Consider the following 20,193-nt stretch of genomic DNA (forward strand, 5'->3'; position numbering starts at 1 on the left):
CACAAATGAATGACCACAAATTAAAGTAGGGCCACACCAATCCGACACTTGACGCACACATCTCTTGTCACCTTTGCCTCTTCTTAAGGTGGACGATAAGGACGACGATGACAACAACAGCTCCTACTGCTACTATTTGAAAGTGTTTCACAGCTAAGCAGCTAGTGAAATATGCACCACACGAGTAGCCCACTAAGCAAAATAGTACACTATTTTGGTATTGTACAAGAAAACTTAATTTAAAAAAGCCGTTAAGGATTCTGAACCACGTAATAATTGCCTCAAAAATTCGATACCTCATTCTTAATTTTCTATTCAAATTTCTCCAAAGATCCACAGTACCTACTTGGGTATTAAGTGGCAGTCTTATCGTGAATGTTGAATTCCAAAACAGTTGAATATTGGAATGAAACCCAGTTCGACACAGTCATGGCTCATAGGAAGATGCTACGAAATTGAAATGCATTACAAGATGAGAAGATAGTATATTCTATGTTTTCAAGTTTAATGGGGAGAATCCCAATGGAAATTAATAGAAATTATTTGATGTTTAAATCCCATCCAAACGCTTAAACCTAACAAGTCTGGTCTTTTAAATAAAAGACTCCGTTAGACTGCTTGGCCAAAGACAAGCTTACAACTGACAAGCTTCTTCGCATGATAGCTTTCAGATTTTGAGGGTAAACCACGATCAGAAATCACCTGTCAAAACATGAAGGCAATCAGGATAAGGAAAATAGCAGCCCAGAAAAAGTGAACTGCTATGTAAAAGTTAAACAAATTGGCAATTTTATGAGATTTAATATTCAATATGTTGACTAGTGAAACTGTAACTTTTTACTTTTAATGCCAGATTAGTTAAAAACCAATTGGGTTTCTCTTAATAAAAAAAGTCTTGTTCAAGAATTGAGTGTTGATAAGAAAACAAAAAGGGATATGTTGATTTAGGGGGAAAAGCACAAATGAACGGGAAAAAGTATATAAGGCTCAAGAGAGAAACCGGGATAAGCTCTTGCTATGGCTCCTGCTCCTGCTACGGCTCCTACTTCTGCTTCTGCTGGGACTTCTACTGATGCTGCGCTTTTTGGGGCTTTCACTTGTACGTTTCTGATAGTGCAACATAAACAAATGATGAGTGGGCAGACAGCCATAAAAAGAAATCCAAGCAGCGGATCACCTATGCCGAATGTACTAAACCATCCAGAGAAGCTGACCACAATGTCGACTGCCCAACTAAAACGACAACTACGACTAGGCCTTGCTTTACTTGCTATAGTAACAACAAGGCCATACTTACTATAGTAACAAGGCCAACTTACTATAGTAGCAATATAATACAAAATAGCAGATCTGAGATCCGCATGTTCTCTCTTTTCCTTTGTATATCAAATAACCACCTCAAAAAAACGAAAATAAAATTACTAGCAGATTTCCCTTTTCTATCACTTTTAATACAAGAAAAACAAATCACTTACCAATGGTAATGGAGATCTAGATCTTGACCGAGATCTGCAAAAGTTCCAGAAACAACCAATTTAAATTCCACAAGTTCCTTTTACCAAATTTGATCCAAGATCCTTGATGCCTCTTCCACGTCAGAGATACCAGAACCAATATGGATAAGAGGAAAGATATAAAAAGTTTAGCAGTTCAACAGAAGAAAAAACAGGCTAATGCATATTACTCCCACCTACAAATGACCTAAGATTATAAAAATAAATATCTTAAAGAAAACAGCATTAATTGTTTTCAAGACACTAGTGGACAGGAAAGGAGTATTCTTCCCTACTGTACCACCAAAATCCAGGGAATCCACAAATTGTCGTCCTATTAGCTTGGCAAGTGTTGAAGCAGGTAATCATAGTGTAATGTCTCTACTGCAAATTGATGGTGACTTCCAAATCCCATTGCAATTAGTACACAGTTATCCAGCTCTACTATAGCAATCCATGACCTCCTTTGTTCCCAATCTAGCACCCATGGACATTTGCAATGCTAAAAGCATTAGAACAGAGGAACCATGAAGGCTTCCAAACTTCCTATATCTAAGAAAAGCATACCTCCACAACCAAAAGAGTGCAATTGAACCATATCCAATCAAGATCCTAATATCCAATCCCCAGTTCGCTGCATAAATCCAAATCTATGACAACAGAAAAGGTAATTCCACACGACAAAAGGAGAAAAAAAATTATAATTTTATGTGGCGACAAACATAATTTCAGACCCCAGTTGCTCAACAAGAGATGCAAAATAAACAAGCCAACCCAATGATACTAGAATTCAAACATGTGCCTCCACAGAACTAATAGAAAGTCTCCTGTGGAAAAACCCACTGCAGCTAAAAGGATCGTGACACAGTAAATTTGAAAGAAAATGATAATTTAACACAAATATTATCCTAAACTGAAATAAGATACTGAAAACCAAAGTAAGCAGGGAACCAACCGTTTTATAAATATACAATCAATAAGCACATAAAAGAGAAATAAATCTATGACATTTAACACATACCCAGACAAGGAGCGAGAGCGTGATCGAGATCTAGACCTTGATCCTGATTTAGCAGGTGAGCGACGTGAACTTTTGGCTTTTGGAGATTTGCTGCATTACAAATCTAATATCAGAATACAGAAACAGTTTCAGAAAAATCCCAAGTTTAGTAAGAAAAAACAGTATAACCTCCTGCTTCTGCTCCTACTGTAACTTCGGCTCCGACTACGGCTGCCACTCCTGCCCTTTGAATGAGAACGACCGCGACTAGGGCTAGGGCTCCTAGATGAGTCTCTCTTTGAATCATATTCCCTAACCTATGAGATATTAAAAGTAAGCAGAGTTAGTTAAATAAAAGAGAGACAACCACCTTTTGCTAAAATTATAATAATAGAATAAATCATTTAGAGGTAGGGGTGCAGGGGGATAGATCCTTACACGAACATATGCCCGAGAAAATGCATTCCGGAACTCAGAATCATCAAGCTTTTTTATCTACAGAGAATATTAAATATTAATACAAAATGTAATCACAAAAAAGATACACATCACAAATTTCCGATACAGTATTAGTTCAAGAACATTAATCAAAACCACTAGAAACAGATGAATTTCATGAAAAAAAAAAATCAATTCTGAAATTTAAAAGAACAGTCACTCACTGCATACTTCATGTCTTCATAGTTGGTGTAGTCCACAATTCCTGTTGTGCCTATACAGAAACCAAATAAATCAAGAAAAGACAAACACGGTTTCACACATCTAAGCTCCTAAGAACCACAGGTTCTAATTAAAAAATGGTAAAACACATCATGCTTATATATATATATATATATATATCTCGCAGCATCCAACTATCGACAAGTTTTGAGATTACACTAACACAAATGCTAGAATTTATACTTATCATTCTACATGTTAGAGATAACAAACTTCAGAAAGAAACAAGACGATACTTATAACGACAGCCCTATTAAAGATAAACTGGCAACATTTTTCTTACCACTACTACCACGGAACACTTGAGAGAAACAAACATCCCCAGCACGCCGCATGTGATCCTGAACAAGAATATACCATTTGCAATTGTTTATATTAAAGGAAGGAAAAAAACACCACAAATAAATCATTACAATAAAGTTGCACAAAATGGGTGGGTGCATGTGTGTGTGTGGCCGCGAGACAGAGAGAGAGACTGCCTGTGCAAGTAAATAAGAGCTGAGAGTAAGGGAATACTAAAATAAAAATATCACACCTTAAGATCTTGCCATGAAGCTGATGAAGGTAATCCAGATACCATCACTATAGACAGAGCATGAATAATATAAGAACAGTGAACTGCATCAAACTGAGTAAAAATGTATGAGATAATATACAAACCACGATACTCAGAGCGCCTTGATACGCCACGTCCCCCTCGGCCTCCACCACCACCACCACCCCCTGCACTGTGGCTACTATAACGATCAGTTGAGGATGAATGTCCACGTCCACCATGCGCAAGTTCAACCTACAAGAGAACAAGAAGCATAGAGCATACAAACTTATTCCATAGGCACAACCATACATATACGTGAAAGCATTAAAAAGTAAACAAGAATAAACTAAACTGAAACATTAAAAGGTTTCCAACCCGCAAGCGATGCCCATCAAAATCATAGCCATCACGACCACGAATTGCATCTTCAGCATCTCTGGCATCCTCAAACTGTAACAAAAAAAAAAGACGTAAAAAGAATGAAATAAAAATGTTTACAAATAATTTGACTAGTTAATAACACACCTCAACAAATGCATAACCAGGAGGCCTTGGAGGGACCTTCAAGTCAATGTGGGCTATGCGTCCGTACTGCAAAGGGAAATTTGCAACACAAATGTGTAAATCTTGATATTTTTTTTTTAAAACTCGATCAACTATGACTATCAACCCCTACAAACTGTAAATAAACTTCACCACACAACTCCCACAAAAAAGAACGAAGAACCCGTAAAGTAAACATTCTAACAAAGACACCCACTTAGGTTAGTGTTAACTAACAACATATAAATAAAAAAAATTTAAAAATGGAATTACCTTGTAAAACAAATCTTCCACTTCCCTCTCACGAATATCACCTGGGAGATTCCCAACGTAAAGGGTTCTGCTCGCACGGCTACTCATTTTATCTGAGAAAACAAATAAAATTGTGAACCATAGACTTCGATTTCAGAACAAAAGGAAAACGCCCTAGGAGAAACATGTGCGAGAAAAAGTAAAAGAACTATAAAATCTCGTAGCTTGCATGATTAAAAACCCCAAAACCAAAATTGACTACCGAAAATGAGTGAACTAGTTCAGTAAGTATACAACACCAAGGCGATACAAAATAAATGAAAACTTTAAACTTTCTTCTCAACCAAACAGGGAAAACAATGGGAATTCTAACTTTCTAGGGTTCGAAGATGGCGCATGAACACTTACCACGGACAAAATTAGGGATCGCACTGAAACTCGGACGCGAACGCTACAACGATTAGGGTTTTAAATTTCTTAAAAGGTGGATGCCGCAATTTTGACAGCCGACGGCCCAAAAGATATTTCGCGTTAGTAAAGATTTTTTTCTTTTTAAACAATTTGTAAATTTGTCTCTCAATTACTACATAATATTAGTTTGGCCCCGAAATTTTTTCTTGAATTACAAAAACAATTTTTAAACTATTACCATCTTTTCTTTCAAAATAATAAAAAAAAATCTTTACCATCTTTCTAAAAATACCACCGCCTATTTTTTTTTATTAATTATAGGTTACTGAAACTTTCATCTTCTAAAACACATGTTTTATTACTTTTTCAAAAAAATAAAACATAAAACATGTTTTTTTTGTCAAAAGATAATATATTAGATTAAGATTGCAAATGAGCATGGGTGGAAGCATTTAGTACATTCAAGAAAGTTCATCATCTATCATAAGGCCAATTCATAGGCTACAACATTAAAGTTATAACTAATATGAGAAATATATTCTCCCGAGTTAGATACATTATGACACACAATAATACTATTTATAGCTAAGGTCAATGATAGTGAATTAGAGAATAAAGTTGTGACTGATAGACCAATATCTCAAGCTCATTCTAGTCCCACCAAAAGAATAAGTATTTTTACTTAAAAAGTGATCAAATACTTGTATCATAAAAATAAATACATATAAAAATCTTCTTAAAATACTGTTAAAATGAGGTTTTAGTTGTTTTGAAGTCTCTAATTAGGGCTGCCCAGAAATAGTAGTGGGTCGACAACCCAACCCAACCCACACCGAAAATGGGCCGAAATGGACCAAGTCTTACCAGACCGAAGCCCATTCGGTAGCAAAAATTCCAGGCCGATAGGCAATGGTTCGAAAACGGGCCAGTGATATACTAACCCATCCCAACCCATTATAGCCGTCCCCTCACCCCTATATAATATATATATATATTATTTTTTTATACACTAAAACCCTAAACACAAAAGAGTCTTCTCCTTTCTCTCTCAGCCAGCCGCCGCACGCACATACAACACCACCACCAAAGGAGTCTCCTTCCTCTCCTCTCTCCATTCTCTCTCACTGACTGTCTCTCTCAAACTCAGTCTCTCTCTAGACTCCAACTCTTGGTCTCGTGAGGGAGTTCTTGGTCTCTACGGTGTTCTTGGTCAAAGTTCTTGGTCTCTACGGTGCACACAGTCTTCTCCTTTCTCAGCCAGCTGCACGCACAGACCAAGAGGCTCTTTGTTTCTCTACGGTGCACGTCAACAGCTCACTCACACAGTCACACTCCACTCCACCACACCAGTCGGTCGGAGCACAGTCATACAGTCGCAGGTATTTGTATATATATGTATATATATATTTGTTAGTATATATGTAGTTGTTAGTATATATATATATATATAATATATGTAAAAATCGTGTGAGTATATATATGTATATATGTATATAGACCATTTAAGTTGGGTGTTTTTTTTTTTTGATTAATTAAGATAGGTGTTTATTGATTAGTGAAAATTGTGTTAAATTAGAGAGTAGATTATTAGAAGCATCGTTCTAGTCGTATTTATCTCAACCATGTCCTTTTTTAGTCCTTTTTTAGAAAGGTAATTGCTTTGATGTCAAATCCCTAAGGCCTTTGATTTCACCTTTCTATGCTTCAAATGCTATGATCTTCGTGAAGCTAGATTTGTTTCCTGGTTTCAAAGCTTATAGTTAATCTAGTGGGAAAGCTTTTATAATCTTTTCCTTGTAAAATACTCTATTTCCAATATTTTTGCTTCAGTTGCATGATATGCTTGCTTTGACTTGCTTACTGATGTGACACGTGTGTATTAGATTTCTCATCTATGCTTACCAATATAGGCTTCTTGATTTCTCATCTATGCTTATTGTTGCAATGGCTTCCCTTTTGACATTTCAATTAGTTTATATATATATATATATTTTATGAGATAAATTATAAATTTGGTTGAGATAATTATATTATTTGGATATATAATATGTATTAGATTGCCAATTTTTACATGTATAGGAATGATGGATAAGTTTATTACCCCAACTTCCACTCAATTAGGTGTGTTTATCCAAAAATGGCTTCTGATAACGTGGCAAGAATTTCTCACACGTGGCAGTGTCAAAGTGAAGAGGTGTTGTTCGACTATCGACCAGTCCCTTATTGCTTCATCAAACCTCACGATTAGATGCGACTAGACTAGTCGCATGCTTTGGTTTATTTCCTTTAAGATACGCAATCTTGTAATAATTACATTTATTATTTCTTCTTTATTGCCTTGATACGTTGATATTAAGGATAATTAAGGCGCATTGGCCCATGTAACCCCCCTTGAGCCTATAAATATGCAGGAGAGGGCTCAAGGAATGGACTTTTTGAATCTTTTCTCTGAATACTCATAATAAGAACGTAAGTGTGATTATCCATCGGATTGTTGTAATTCTCCTAAGACTTGTGAAACTCAAGAACCCTATTTCTTTGATCACGACATTGGGATTCAACATCAATAATAACACTAAGTGGACGTAGGTTGTTACCACATTGTTGAGGCCAAACCACTATAAATCGTTTGTGTCATTTATTTACCATTTGATTCCATTCTTGACTATTATCTCATTTCTTATCGTAATTTTGACTCTGTGTCATTGGCCAAATCGAGGATCAACATTCTGGTGCTTTCATTGAGAGTTTGATCAAGAAGCTTTAAGAAAATCAAATGGCAAAGACATCCAAGAGAGCTGGACAGGTCACTGGCGCTGCATCATCTCAACCTCCTCCTCCAAATGTGGCAGAGAATGAACCACATTTAGAGTTTGAAGAGGAGGAGTTGGATACGGAAACGTTGAGGGCAACACTGGGGGTGTTTCAGGATGAGTTGGCCAATTTGAGGGCCAATCAGGAGAACGCAGCGGAGACCATGGCGTTGCAGCAGAGAGAGATTGAGCGTCAGTGCCAGGAGCTGAATGAGTGGCAGGCGGACATGGACCGTCGGCAGAGGGATGCCATGGCCGCTCTTGAAGCAGCCATTCAGTTGGCGCGAGGACGGGTTGTGCCGGCCTCTCAACCGGATCAGCCACCGAGTGCGCCAGCACAGCGGGCTCCTAATCCAAGTCCTCCGCTCCAGCCAGCAAGCCCTCAAAGGTCGGAGTAGCCACCTGTGGCTCAGGATGATGTCCCAATTCGGGATCCTGGGCAGCAACCTCCATCTCAAGCTGGTCGAGGCAATCCCCAGCGCCAGAGGCAGAATAGGGTCGGGCAGCCGCTCCCCAGCCCTAGACGCCCAGGGGACGAAGAGCCAAATCCACCGAGCAGGGGGCAGCATCCTTCTGCCAACAGAAGTAACAATGAGTCAGGCTCTGCGGTCAGGGGCCCCCCACGACATAATAATGCACGGGGACCCAACGACCAGCACAGGCCTCCTCCTGACGCTCGAGAGATGCCAGCCCGAGGAGGAAATAGCATGAACAGCCGATCGCACCATGGTCGACCACAGTTTAGAGATGGCCATGACTATAACGAGGCTAATTCTGGCAGGGGGAATTCTAGTCGGAGGAATGAAGAAAGCGGTGGAGACAGAAACCCCCCACCTAGAGAAAATAGGCCGACAAGCCATAACGCTGGGGGGCAACCCCAACAAAATAACGTCTTTGATCGGCTAGGAGTTAGCGAGTAAAGGCACAGAGAGGATGATTTGAGGGATGTGATCAACGACCGTCATGAGAGGCACGATGAGTACGCTCCCCCGGCGCCGGTCACTCCAACGATCCCAGACACGGTTCAGGCACAAATTGATGCCCTGAACTAAGCAGTACATCAACTGGTTGGGAGTCGAACATCCCACATAGAGTACGATCGGAGGAGAGGCCCTCCGTTTGTGCAAAGAATTGTTGTGGCAGAAACCCCCAGTAAATTCAAAATGCCAGTACTGCCAAACTTTGATGGGTACGGAGACCCAGTATCTCATGTCAACAAATTTGAGATACAAATGGATATACAGAAAGTGTCAAACGATGCCTGCTGCAGGATCTTCCCCACAACACTATCTGACACCGCCCAGGAGTGGTTCTTTAAGTTCCCTCCTGCTAGCACAGTATCTTGGGAGATGTTCGTGAAGGAATTTTACAGACAATTCTATGCGGGTCGCTACACCCCACTTAGGCCAACCAGCTGGTCGAGATACGCCAGAAGGAGGGAGAGCCCTTGAAGAAGTATGTCCAGTGCTTTATGCGAGCAGCGGCTGGAGCCAAAATAGTGGGCGACGAAGGCAAGATGATGGCCCTAACTGCTGGGGTTAGGCGCCATTCCCCTCTCTGGAGCAGTTTGAGGAAAAATGGGGTAAAGAGTACCCAGGAGTTGTTGGATCGAGCTGATCGATACATCAAGCTCGAGGACGCGATTGCCAACGAAGGGAAATCGCCCATGAGAGACAAGGGACCGAAGGAAGAACCCGCCAAGGCCGCCAATGGGTCAGATAAACCCAATGGCAACGACAAGGGTAACGGGAACGGAAATGGCAGAAATGGTGGAAAAAAGGCGAGCAATGAGCCGTCAGCATCTGAGAATAAATGCCCCAAGGGCAATAGATATGAGCCGAGATTCACCAACTATACGGCCCTTGTCGAAAGTCGAGCGGAGGTCTACCAGGCGACCAGCTCTAATGTTCCTTATAAGTGACCCACACCTATAAGGAAGGATATCTCCAAGAGAGATACAACAAAATTTTGTCATTTTCACAATGACTACGGACATGACACTAATGAGTGCAACCAGTTGAAGGACGAGATTAAGTTCCTGATCAGGCAGGGACATCTAAGGAGATCTGTGTGAGCCGCAGGAGGGTCTCAGTGAGAGGCTCAAGGTGGCAACGAGCAGGCGCTTGTACGCCAATGCTCGCCACCTTTACAGCCAGCTCATGTGGCAGGCATATTACTCACCATTTGTGGTGGCCCACACCTTGCAGGGGATAGTGGGAAGGCAAGGGAACGATACGCTTGAACCCTACACCATGACCAGGACATCGAGATGATGAGTGTGGAGGATCGAGCACCAAAGAAGGCTCGAACAGAGGAGGAATTAATAACCTTCTCTGATGACGATGCCCAACACGTATGATTCCCATACTCCGATCCACTGGTCGTTGACGTTCAAATCGCCAACATGATGGTTAAGAGGGTGTTGGTTGACACACGAAGCTCAGTCAATATCCTATACAAGTCTTCACTGGAAAGAATGAAATTGTCCGTCAAGGACCTGGAACCATGCAGCCAAACCATTTATGGTTTTTCTGGCGAAGGGCTCGCCCCAACTGGGTCGATTAGGCTCCCAGTTACAGCAGGTGCACCTATAAACAGGACATTACTCACTACTTTCATAGTAGTTGATTGTCCTTCAGCGTATAATGTTGTAATTGGGAGGCCAATTTTGGTCGACCTGCGAGCCGTTACCTCGATATGGCACCTGGCCATGAAATTCCCAATCGACGTAGGGATAGGATGCGTGTTGGGAAATCAGCGGGAAGCGAGGAAATGCTACAACGCCTCGATATCTAAGGTGAAGAAAGGTGTATTGAGGGAAGTTGCCGGAAAAGAGTTGCAAATGGCGACTGATGTACAAGCCCAATCAGGTGATGATGTCACCAAATAGGACGCTGCCCAAAGTGAGGACAGAGATTTAGATCCTCGCTTTGGGGATTTTTATGAAGAGATAAGACCCATCGAGAACCTTGAAGAGGTCCAACTCAATGAATAAATTCTGACCAGGGTTGTGAAAGTCGGTAAAAACTTAGAGACAACAACGAAGCAAGTACTGGTGGAATTTTTTAGGAAAAACCAGGAAGTCTTTGCCTAGTCGCACAAAGACATGGTGGGAATAGACCCTGCAGTCATTAGCCATGTCCTGAACATAGACAAGAGTTTTCCACCAGTGCAACAGAAAATGAGGCTGCTCAACAAAGATAGATCGAAGGCTCTAAAGGAAGAAGTCGAGAAGCTTAAGGAGAATGGATTCATCAGGGTAGTGTTTTATCCATCATGGGTCTCTAATCCCGTGCTTGTTCCCAAGCCGAATGGCAAGTGGCGAACATGCGTGGATTTCACAGACCTTAATAAAGCCTGCCCTAAAGATTGTTTCCCACTCCCTAGAATCGACCAACTGGTCGATGCCACTACAGGGCACGAGATTCTCTCATCATGGATGCATACTCCGAATATAATCATATTAGTATGCATCCTCCTAATGAGAATCACACTAGCTTTCAGACTTATACAGGGCTTTACTGTTACAAAGTAATGCCCTTCGATTTGAAAAACGCTGGTGCGACTTACCAGCGACTGGTCAACCACATGTTTAAGGAGCTGATCGGCACAAACATGGAGGTATATGTCGATGACATGCTGGTTAAGTCGAAAAAGGTAGAAGGGCATATAGGGGACTTGCAAGAATGCTTCAATGTCTTGAACAAATATCAGATGAAGCTAAATCCCCTCAAGTGCTCCTTCGGAGTAGGATGAGGGAAGTTCTTGGGATTCATAGTAAACTCACAAGGAATTGAGGCCAATCTCGAGAAGATCAAAGCCCTGGTCGATATGAAATCGCCAGCAAAGATCAAGGATGTTCAAAGCTTGACCGGAAGAATTGCTGCTCTCAGTAGATTTATTTCCAAATCGATGGACAAATGCGTCCCATTTTTTAATCTACTTAGAGGCAACAAGAAATTTGAATGGACGGAGGAGTGCGAACAAGCTTTCAAGCCTTAAAGACTCACATGTCACAACCTCCGATTCTATCAAAACTGATTGATAAAGAGACTTTGTTCATCTATTTGGCGATCACTGAATATGCTGCTAGTGCTGTCCTAGTAAGAGAAGAGGAAGGCGTGCAAAAGGCTGTTTATTATGTAAGCAAGAGGCTAATAGAAGTGGAGCTGCAATATCCACCTATTGAAAAATTAGGCTATTGCTTAATTTTAGCCTCCAGGAAGCTGCGGCTCTACATCCAAGCTCACCCAATCACAGTTTTGATCGACCAACCTCTACAGCAAGTTCCATAAATTGAAATGGGCGGTCGAACTTGGGCAATTTGATATCTCCTACTTACCACGAGCAGCGATAAAAGGGCAAGCCTTGGCAGACTTCGTCGTAGAACTCACCGGGCCTCCAGATAGTGAGTAGCAAGAAGCACCTGAAGAGCCTGAGCCTCAAAACCAAACTCCCTCATGGAAGTTGTTCACGGACGGCTCTTCTAATGAACATCACGTAGGTGTAGGAGTGATTTTGATAATGCCTGAAGGGCATCGATTTCACTGCGCAATCAGGTTTGACTTCACTGCTTCTAACAATGAAGTCGAGTATGAAGCACTGCTCGCTGGATTACGGTTAGCCAGAAGCATGAACATAAAGGCACTTGACATCTACAGTGATTCTCAGCTAGTAGACAATCAGATCATGGGGGAGTACCAGGCCCGAGGCTTAAAAATGGTTGCTTACTTAAATAAAGTGAAGGATCTATTGGCGTAGTTTGATAAGTACACCCTCCAGCAAGTACCTCACGACCAGAATTCAAACGCTGATGCTTTGGCCAAATTAGCAAGTGCGAAGGATGCTGACACTCTGAACATAGTGCCAGTTGAGCGACTATCTACACCAAGCATCCAAACATAGAAGACCTCTTTGGTGATCCAAGCGGCAGATACATGGATGGCACCTTACATAGAGTACCTGACGCAAGGCATGTTGTCGACGGACAGAAACAAAGCTAGGACCCTTCAGCGATAGGCTGCCAGGTATATCCTGGTCGATGGAATCTTGTACCGAAGGGGATACTCAATGCCACTCCTTAGATGTATTTTGAAAGAGAAGGCCAAAGAATTGATGAAAGAGGTCCACGAAGGCTTTTATGGGGACCATGCTGGGGGGCAGAGCTTATCGAAAAAGATCCTAAGGCAAGGATACTTCTAGCCATCAATGAATGAAGACTCGATGGAATTCGTGCGGAGATGTGACAAATGCCAGAGGTTCTCAAAAATTCCACGAGCAGCGCCTAATGAGCTAAAACAGATGCAAAGTTCGTGGCCATTCGCAATCTGGGGTATAGATTTAATCGAATCTCTACCCACAGGAAAGGGCGGCGTCAAGTATGTTGTGGTGGCCGTTGATTACTTCACAAAATGGGCTGAAGCTGAGCCACTTGCAACCATAACGACCAAGAAAGTGCTGGATTTTGTGGTCAAAAACACCGTGTGTCTCTAAGGATTGCCAAAGAAGATTGTCTCAGACAACGACACCCAGTTTGATAGTGATCTGTTCACAGATTTTTGCGAATGACATGGAATTATCAAGAGCTTCTCTTCAGTCGCTCATCCTCAAGAAAATGAACAAGTCGAAGCAGTCAATAAAATGCTAAAGGATACTCTGAAGAAAAGACTTGAGGAAGCAAAGGGGGCATGGCCGGAGCAATTGCCTGAAGTCCTTTGGTCGTATAGAACTTCCCATCGAATAGCAACGGGCCATACTCCATTTTCCTTAGCTTATGGATATGAGGCTATGTTGCCTGTTGAGTTAGATCCACCATCACATCATAGAATGACGTACGATCAAGGCTTTAATAGCCAGCTATTGATGGAGTCCCTGGATCTGATCGCTGAAAAGTGTGAGCAAGCCCAACTCCGAGTAGCAGCTTACTAGCAAAAGGTCACCTGATATTTCAATTCTAAAGTACACGAAAGGAAATTCAATGTCGGGGATCTAGTACTTCGAAGGATTTTCCTCAACACCCATGACCAGGCTGCTGGAGTGCTCGGACCTAATTGGGAATGACCATACCAGATTGAAGAAGTCCTTCAACCAGGCACCTATAAACTTGCTCGCTTAAATAGAGATCTCATTCCTCACTATTGGAATGGAGAACACCTGTGCAAGTACTATCAATAAACAATTCTTCTTAAAGAATTGACTTGTATTAATTTTACTTTTTACAAGTTATGAAAAAGGGTTGGTCATTTTATGTGACTGATCACTTATAAGTGTAAGATCATTTCGGTGATCACTCGTACAAACATGATTTATCCATGTATTACGAGAAATATAAGGGATTGTCCACAGCCAGTCATTCTTGCCAATTATTGTATTTATTACAAGTATTTGCTCATTACGTGTGTTGTTTGATATATTATCATTTTAAATTCTTTGCTACGAGCAGTAATGTTCGAACAGGTTTTGGTCAAGGCAAGTGACTAAGGACCTAAAGCTCCTCAATCACTTGGGGGGCATATAAGGCATCTAGTAAGCAAAGCATATCGAAAGGTATGTAAACACATGAGCAAAATAAGTGAAAGCATGCTAGGGCACTTAGAGTATTTTTCAAAATTTTGTATTTTGTTAAATCAAACCAAAGCACTATGCTAGGTTCGGTCATGCGAACAGATGTTATAATAAAATGCAAATATTATAATATCAAAAGGAATCCCTTTACACCGGGAGCAGTAACTACTTAGTTGTAATTGTTTGTTAAAAGTAAAAGTTGCCCATGCAGCAATAAAAATTAAAAAAGAAACTGTCTTTACATCACGACCCATAGGTTGCGTATTCAAAAGATAATAAAATAAAAAGAAAAATAAAAGACTACGAGGCTGGAGGATCTTGAGGAGTGTTCTGGTCGACAGTAGCGTCAGCTTCGTTGTCTGCGCCATCAATCCTCGTTGCTAAGGAAATTTCTGGGGAAGCAGGAGTTTTGGCTCTTTCTTTTTCCTCTAGGCGAATGATGCATCGAGTCATTAAAGTTCGTCTCAGGCGCTCAGACAGATAGCTGAAGTCGGCCTTTTGATTATGCTTCCAAAACTCGTAGAAGCAAAGGTGGGTGGCTTTCCTATACTTCTCCATGTTTTTGACATTAGCCTCTTCGAGCTCCTTAACACGCCCCTCCAGCTCCTCCGTCTCCTTTCTGCTGGCAATCAGATCGAGCTCAAGCTGTTTGGCTTCTTGGTAGTTGAGTTTGGCACTCTCCCTGAATCTTTCTTTGTCTTCATTAGATTTGTTCAGGGCAGCCCGGCTCTCGTGCAGTTCATCATTCTGTTTGGTCAGCTCTGCGTTTTTCTCGAGCAGGTCAGCATTCTTCCCCTCGAGCACCTTCACTGCCTCAGTGTGCCTGATGTCAAAGTCTTTGGTCTGGGTGACCAAAGTACCCGTGCGACGCCAACCAGCAGTGATAGTCAGCAATCCGTGCAATCAGATAAAAGAAATAAGATGATGGTAGAAATTAACAGAGTAAAATGACTCAACAATAAAAAACAACTTACACTGGCTATCGCGTTCAGCCCTCGGTTTAATATTTGGTCGGCTTCCATGGAGCTGGTGTCGATGATGGCCTCCTGACTGCGTTTATGCTTGGAGAGTTTGTATATTCTCTCCCTGGCAGAACTGACCACGGTGCTGGCCAGAGTGTCTTCGGGCTGTGTGGTGTGACTGGTCGGTAGGCGCTGAAGGAGTAGAGTGTTGGTTGACCAGTGCATTTAAAGACGGCTGGTCGAGTGGAGAAAGAGGTGGCGTTGTTTCCTTTGTGGGAGGCGGCGTGGCTTCCTTCGAAGGAGCAGCTGCTGAAGGACCCTCAGTCCGGGCCTTCTTTGAAGCAGTTTTGCTGCTTTCTTTGCGAACCCTCTTGTTGTCTTTCTTCCTGCTCGAGGGAGTAGCAGTGGCGGTGTAGTGATCGAACACGTCTTCAGTCAACATATCTACATGTAAGGAAACATTGCGAGCAGTGAGACAATATATATAGATGGAGCTAAAAAGGAAAGCAAGGAAATTATAAGTAAAGTACCTGTGCTATAACTACTGGTCGCTACATTACTTACTGAACTACTGCTACCCTCACTTACTGCCTGGAAGAAATCTGAATCTAAGTTTGGAGTATACTTAAAGTTGCTGCCCCCGTCAAATAAGTGACAGGGAATTGGCAAACTATCTAAGAATGAGAAAACAACACTGTTCTCATCTGAGGACTCATCGATGGGTGCAGGAGGTTCAAAAACTTTCTTTTTTCCCTTTCCCGTAGGGGCAGGGGGAGCAGCTGCTCGCGGGGTGCTGGAGGGTGCCCTGATTGTCTCTCCAGTCGTCCTCCTCCTTTGAGGTTGCGACACATCTGGGTGCTACTCGGGAATCTCCTCACCGGTGGCACTCCCCGCCGTTGACTCCCTCACATCCTGGTGAGGTGCCAAATGCCCGACCAATCTCAGGTTAGCTTTAGTGACCAGCTATTTGACGCTCTTCTCTACGTCAGTCATGCTGGCCAAGAGTGCTGCTTGGACTTCCATGTTTGGAGTGGGAGCCGGTCGCAGCCATGGACCTGAAATACGCTAAATCTCTAAGGGGAATGCAAGAAAAATTAAAGGAAAATAAACAACCAGGAGAACAAAGATATTACCTCCTTGAGTGAAGGCCAGGTTGTTGGCAACCATGTCAGTAGTCAAAAAGTACTCTAGATGGTACTTCCCCACATTGGATTTAAAAGTGGTATCACTTAGGAAAGTGCAGGTCGTTTCCTGGTGGCAAAAATGAAAGAACCCCATATTTTCTTGGTTGGGGTTGGATTTTCGGTCGAACAGGTAGTTGACCTCGTGTGGCGTAGGAACATGCCATTTCTTATGACTATAAAGGATATAGAGTGCGAAGAGCATTCTATACCCATTTGGGGTTATTTGGAAAGGATCGACCCCAAAATAGTTGACCACTCCTTGGAAGAAAGGATGGAGAGGCAGGATCGCTCTTGCCTCAATATGGTACCTTGACCAGGCGCTGAAGGCACCTCCGGGAAGGTTTGCCCATTAGTCTCTGGTCAGTCGAACTAAGGCTATCCCAGGAAGTCCGTACTTCCTAAGATAGTTGGCTATCATCCTAACCGAAATTTGTCTAGGGGGAGCGACGTACCATTCGACGTCTGGTCGAATGACGTTTCGAAGTTGGGCTTGACTTTGGATTTCTGGGTCGCAGGTATTTTCTTCTCGACCACTGGTCGAAGGAATGTTAGCCTAAGGAGTAGGCTGATTTGAAGGAGGAGTGGAAGGTTTCTTTTCTGGGCTTTGGACTTTACTCGACCCATGTTTTGAGGTGGGGTCGATGGATTGTTTGGGATGACATGAGAAAAGGGATCTTTGGGATCAACAGCGACGGTTGCTCCTCGTCCTCAAGCAATTGGGCCAGCAAATCGTCGTCGATAGGCCTCTCACTTTCCCATGGATCTTGCATGAAAATATGCGAACAGAAAAGGGGAGATGAGAATCTACGGCCTAAAAACTGGTGTTTAAAAGTTGGAATAACGTTGCTCGTGTATAAAAGTTAAGTTTTTATACAACCAGCAGCATTCTAACAAAAAACACTACTTTTCAAGCGAGCAGTTTGGGAAATGGATTAAAAAGTAGAAGTGAAAAGTTTTTCAGGAAAAACTTTTCGATTTTGAAAGGGCGGGAAAAACCCAGTTTTTTCTACATGCTCAGAAATCGAATTTTTACTTCGATTTCACGCCCTAAGTTAAATATCCTAACTACCAAACTAATTCTTAACCCCTATAAAACATTATTTCACTACCATATCAAACACAGATCAGTGTAATCGTCTACCCCGAAGCAATTTTTCAAGAATAGTCGAGAATGCTCAAAAACTTAGAATACAAAACGAAGATGAAACAGGTGTTGCATGGCATCTAAAATAACTGAAAGGTTTGGAAAACTTACTTGAATAAAAATTGAAGTACGAACACGTGCGTCTCGAACGACTGAGTATAAGTACCTTGGATCAGCGACGAAAGTTTCTAGGTTTATTTGGCTCTGTTCTTCAATGTTCTTGAGGAATAAGTAAAAAGTAAAAGGTAAAAAATGATCTTGGGAGATTATTTATATTGATCGTGGCACTGTAAAAGAGGTAATCATGGAATTACTTTTTTCAAAGCATAGGGAAACGCAATAGCCGTTAGACAATTTTTTGGGAAACCGAAAAGACCTGATTGGTTACCTTTTTTGAAGAGGCATGGATGACTCTGACAGGTTTTATGGGGCATGCAAAAGGTCAGACACCTAAGTTTACTTTATGCTAGTCGTAGTAAAATAAACTTGGGGGGCAAATGTTTACCCAAAAATGGGACGTGGCAAGAATTTCTCACACGTGGTTGGCACGTGGCAACGTCAAAGTGAAGAGGTGTTGTTCAACTATCGACCAGTCCCTTATTGCTTCATCAAACCTCACGATTAGATGCGACCAGACTGGTCGGATGCTTCAGTTTATTTCCTTTAAGATACGCAATCTTGTAATAATTACATTTATTATTTCCTCTTTATTGCCTTGATACGCTGATATTAAGGATAATTAAGGCCCATTGGCCCATGTAACCCCCCTTGAGCCTATAAATATGCAGGAGAGGGCTCAAGGAAGAGACTTTTCGATTCTTTTCTCTAAATACTCATAATAAGAACGTAAGTGTGATTATCCACCGGATTGTTGTAATTCTCCTAAGGCTTGTGAAACTTAAGAACCCTAGTTCTTTGATCATGACATTGAGATTCAACATCAATAATAACACTAAGTGGACGTAGGTTGTTACCACATTGTTGGGGTCGAACCACTATAAATCGCTTGTGTCATTTCTTTACCATTTGATTCAATTCTTGACTATTATCTCATTTCTTGTCGTAATTCTGACTTCGTGTCGTTGGCCCAATCGAGGGTCAACAAGGTGAAGTGCTTGATACCACAAACACTACCCCAAACACCACCACAAACACAACTCCTTTTGAGCTCAAGTCACCCAAAAAAGAAGGCAATGATGAACCAACTAAATCTAGGAAAAATCCAACTAGGAACTCTACTGTTTGGGATCACTTTACAAAAGTGAAGGATGGGAATCCTAAAGACCTTAGATGCACTTGTAATTATTGTGGGAAAGATTATTCTTGTGATAGTAGGAGAGTTGGGACAAGTAGTTTGTGGGTCCATCTAAACAACCAATGCAAGAAGTATCCATATAGGGTAGCTGATAAAAAACAAAAATTGCTTTCATTTCAAAGTGCTAATGATGGAGAGGGAAACTTGTTGGCTGTGACATTTCATAAGGAGAGATGTCGAAAAGCATTAGCTCGGTTTGTGGTGAAGGATGAGCAAGCCTTTAATGTTGTAGAAGGTAAATGTTTTAGGGAGTTTGTTCAGGAGTTGCAACCCAAGTTTCTTGTCCCTAGTAGAATGACTGTTACTAGGGATATATATCAGTTGTTTTGTGATGAGAGGGTTAAGTTGAAGAAGGAGTTAACCAAGGTTGGGCAAATGTTATGTTTAACAACTGATTCTTGGACATCTTCCACCCAAATGGCTTATATGTGTCTCACTGCACACTATGTTGATAGTGATTGACATTTGCAAAAAAAAATTATAAATTTTTGTCAAATTTCTAATCACAAGGGTGAAACTATTGGTAAGGTGATAGAAGCTTGTTTGCTTGGTTGAGGAGTAGAAAAGATCTTTGTTGTGGCTGTTGATAATGCATCAGCTAATGATGTAGCTGTTGGTTATGTAAAGAGGAGGGTTAAGGCATGGAATGCGTCTGTTCTTGATGGTGAGTTTATGCATTTGAGGTGTGGTGCACACATAATAAATCTAATTGCGAATGAGGGGTTGAAAGACATGCATGATTCAATTGCTGCCATTCGTAATTATGTGAGATATATTCGGTCATCTCCTGCAAGATTGCAAAAATTTAAAGCTTGTGTGGAAAGGGACAGAATTGATTATAAGGAGTGGTTGGTTTTAGATGTCCCTTCAAGGTGGAATTCTACTTTCATGATGTTAAATGTGGCTCTTAAATTTGAAAAAGCTTTTGCAAGGTATGAGGAGGAAGATGATAAATTTTTAAGTTTTTTCACAGAAAATGAAAATGGGAAGAAAATGATTGGGCCACCTAGTTCTAGTGATTGGGAGAGTGCTATGATTTTTGTTAAATTTCTTTCCACTTTTTATGAAGTTACTCTAAAATTTAGTGGCACCTTTCATGTAACTTCCAACACCTTTTACCATGAGATTTGTGAGATTCACACTCAATTAAGTGTTTTGGCTGCTAGTAGTGATCCTTTGTTATCGACCATGACTACTAGTATGAAAAAGAAATATGACAAATATTGGGGCAATTCAGAGAGCATCAATCATTTG

General features: G+C 41.4%; 1 protein-coding gene across 3 annotated transcripts; it reads right to left on the minus strand.

Moving 5' to 3' along the window:
* Positions 1-445: 445 nt before the first annotated feature.
* Positions 446-5,110, minus strand: LOC133795256 (serine/arginine-rich-splicing factor SR34-like). 3 transcript variants are annotated; one of them, XM_062232715.1, is made up of 14 exons: positions 4,955-5,110; positions 4,568-4,659; positions 4,277-4,342; positions 4,127-4,201; positions 3,874-4,003; positions 3,749-3,795; positions 3,497-3,554; positions 3,156-3,205; positions 2,932-2,988; positions 2,683-2,810; positions 2,515-2,604; positions 1,476-1,509; positions 1,001-1,107; positions 446-702 (listed from the first exon to the last, which is right to left on the minus strand). In XM_062232715.1, the coding sequence occupies exons 2-14, from the start codon at positions 4,652-4,654 to the stop codon at positions 699-701; spliced, it is 933 nt and encodes a 310-aa protein (XP_062088699.1). In that variant the 5' UTR covers positions 4,655-4,659; positions 4,955-5,110; the 3' UTR covers positions 446-698. The 3 variants fall into 3 exon arrangements, 1 of the variants encoding a protein (XP_062088699.1); XR_009875365.1 differs by lacking the exon at positions 446-702 and adding an exon at positions 2,061-2,127 and having other exon boundaries at positions 1,019-1,107; positions 1,476-1,970; XR_009875364.1 differs by lacking the exon at positions 446-702 and adding an exon at positions 2,061-2,143 and having other exon boundaries at positions 1,019-1,107; positions 1,476-1,970.
* Positions 5,111-20,193: the final 15,083 nt, after the last annotated feature.

The sequence above is a fragment of the Humulus lupulus genome, chromosome 1 (assembly GCF_963169125.1).
Source record: "Humulus lupulus chromosome 1, drHumLupu1.1, whole genome shotgun sequence".
Classification (NCBI taxonomy): Eukaryota; Viridiplantae; Streptophyta; class Magnoliopsida; order Rosales; family Cannabaceae; genus Humulus; species Humulus lupulus.

What these genes read in the sequence shown, in the direction of transcription:
- LOC133795256 (XM_062232715.1), bottom strand. Translation starts at nt 4,654, where the DNA reads ATGAGTAGCCGTGCGAGCAGAACCCTTTACGTTGGGAATCTCCCAGGT. An exon ending in AAGGCGCTCTGAGTATCGTG is followed by an intron (nt 3,796 to 3,873) that starts GTTTGTATATTA and finishes CTCTGTCTATAG; the next exon opens with TGATGGTATCTGGATTACCT. An exon ending in TTTCTCGGGCATATGTTCGT is followed by an intron (nt 2,811 to 2,931) that starts GTAAGGATCTAT and finishes AATATCTCATAG; the next exon opens with GTTAGGGAATATGATTCAAA.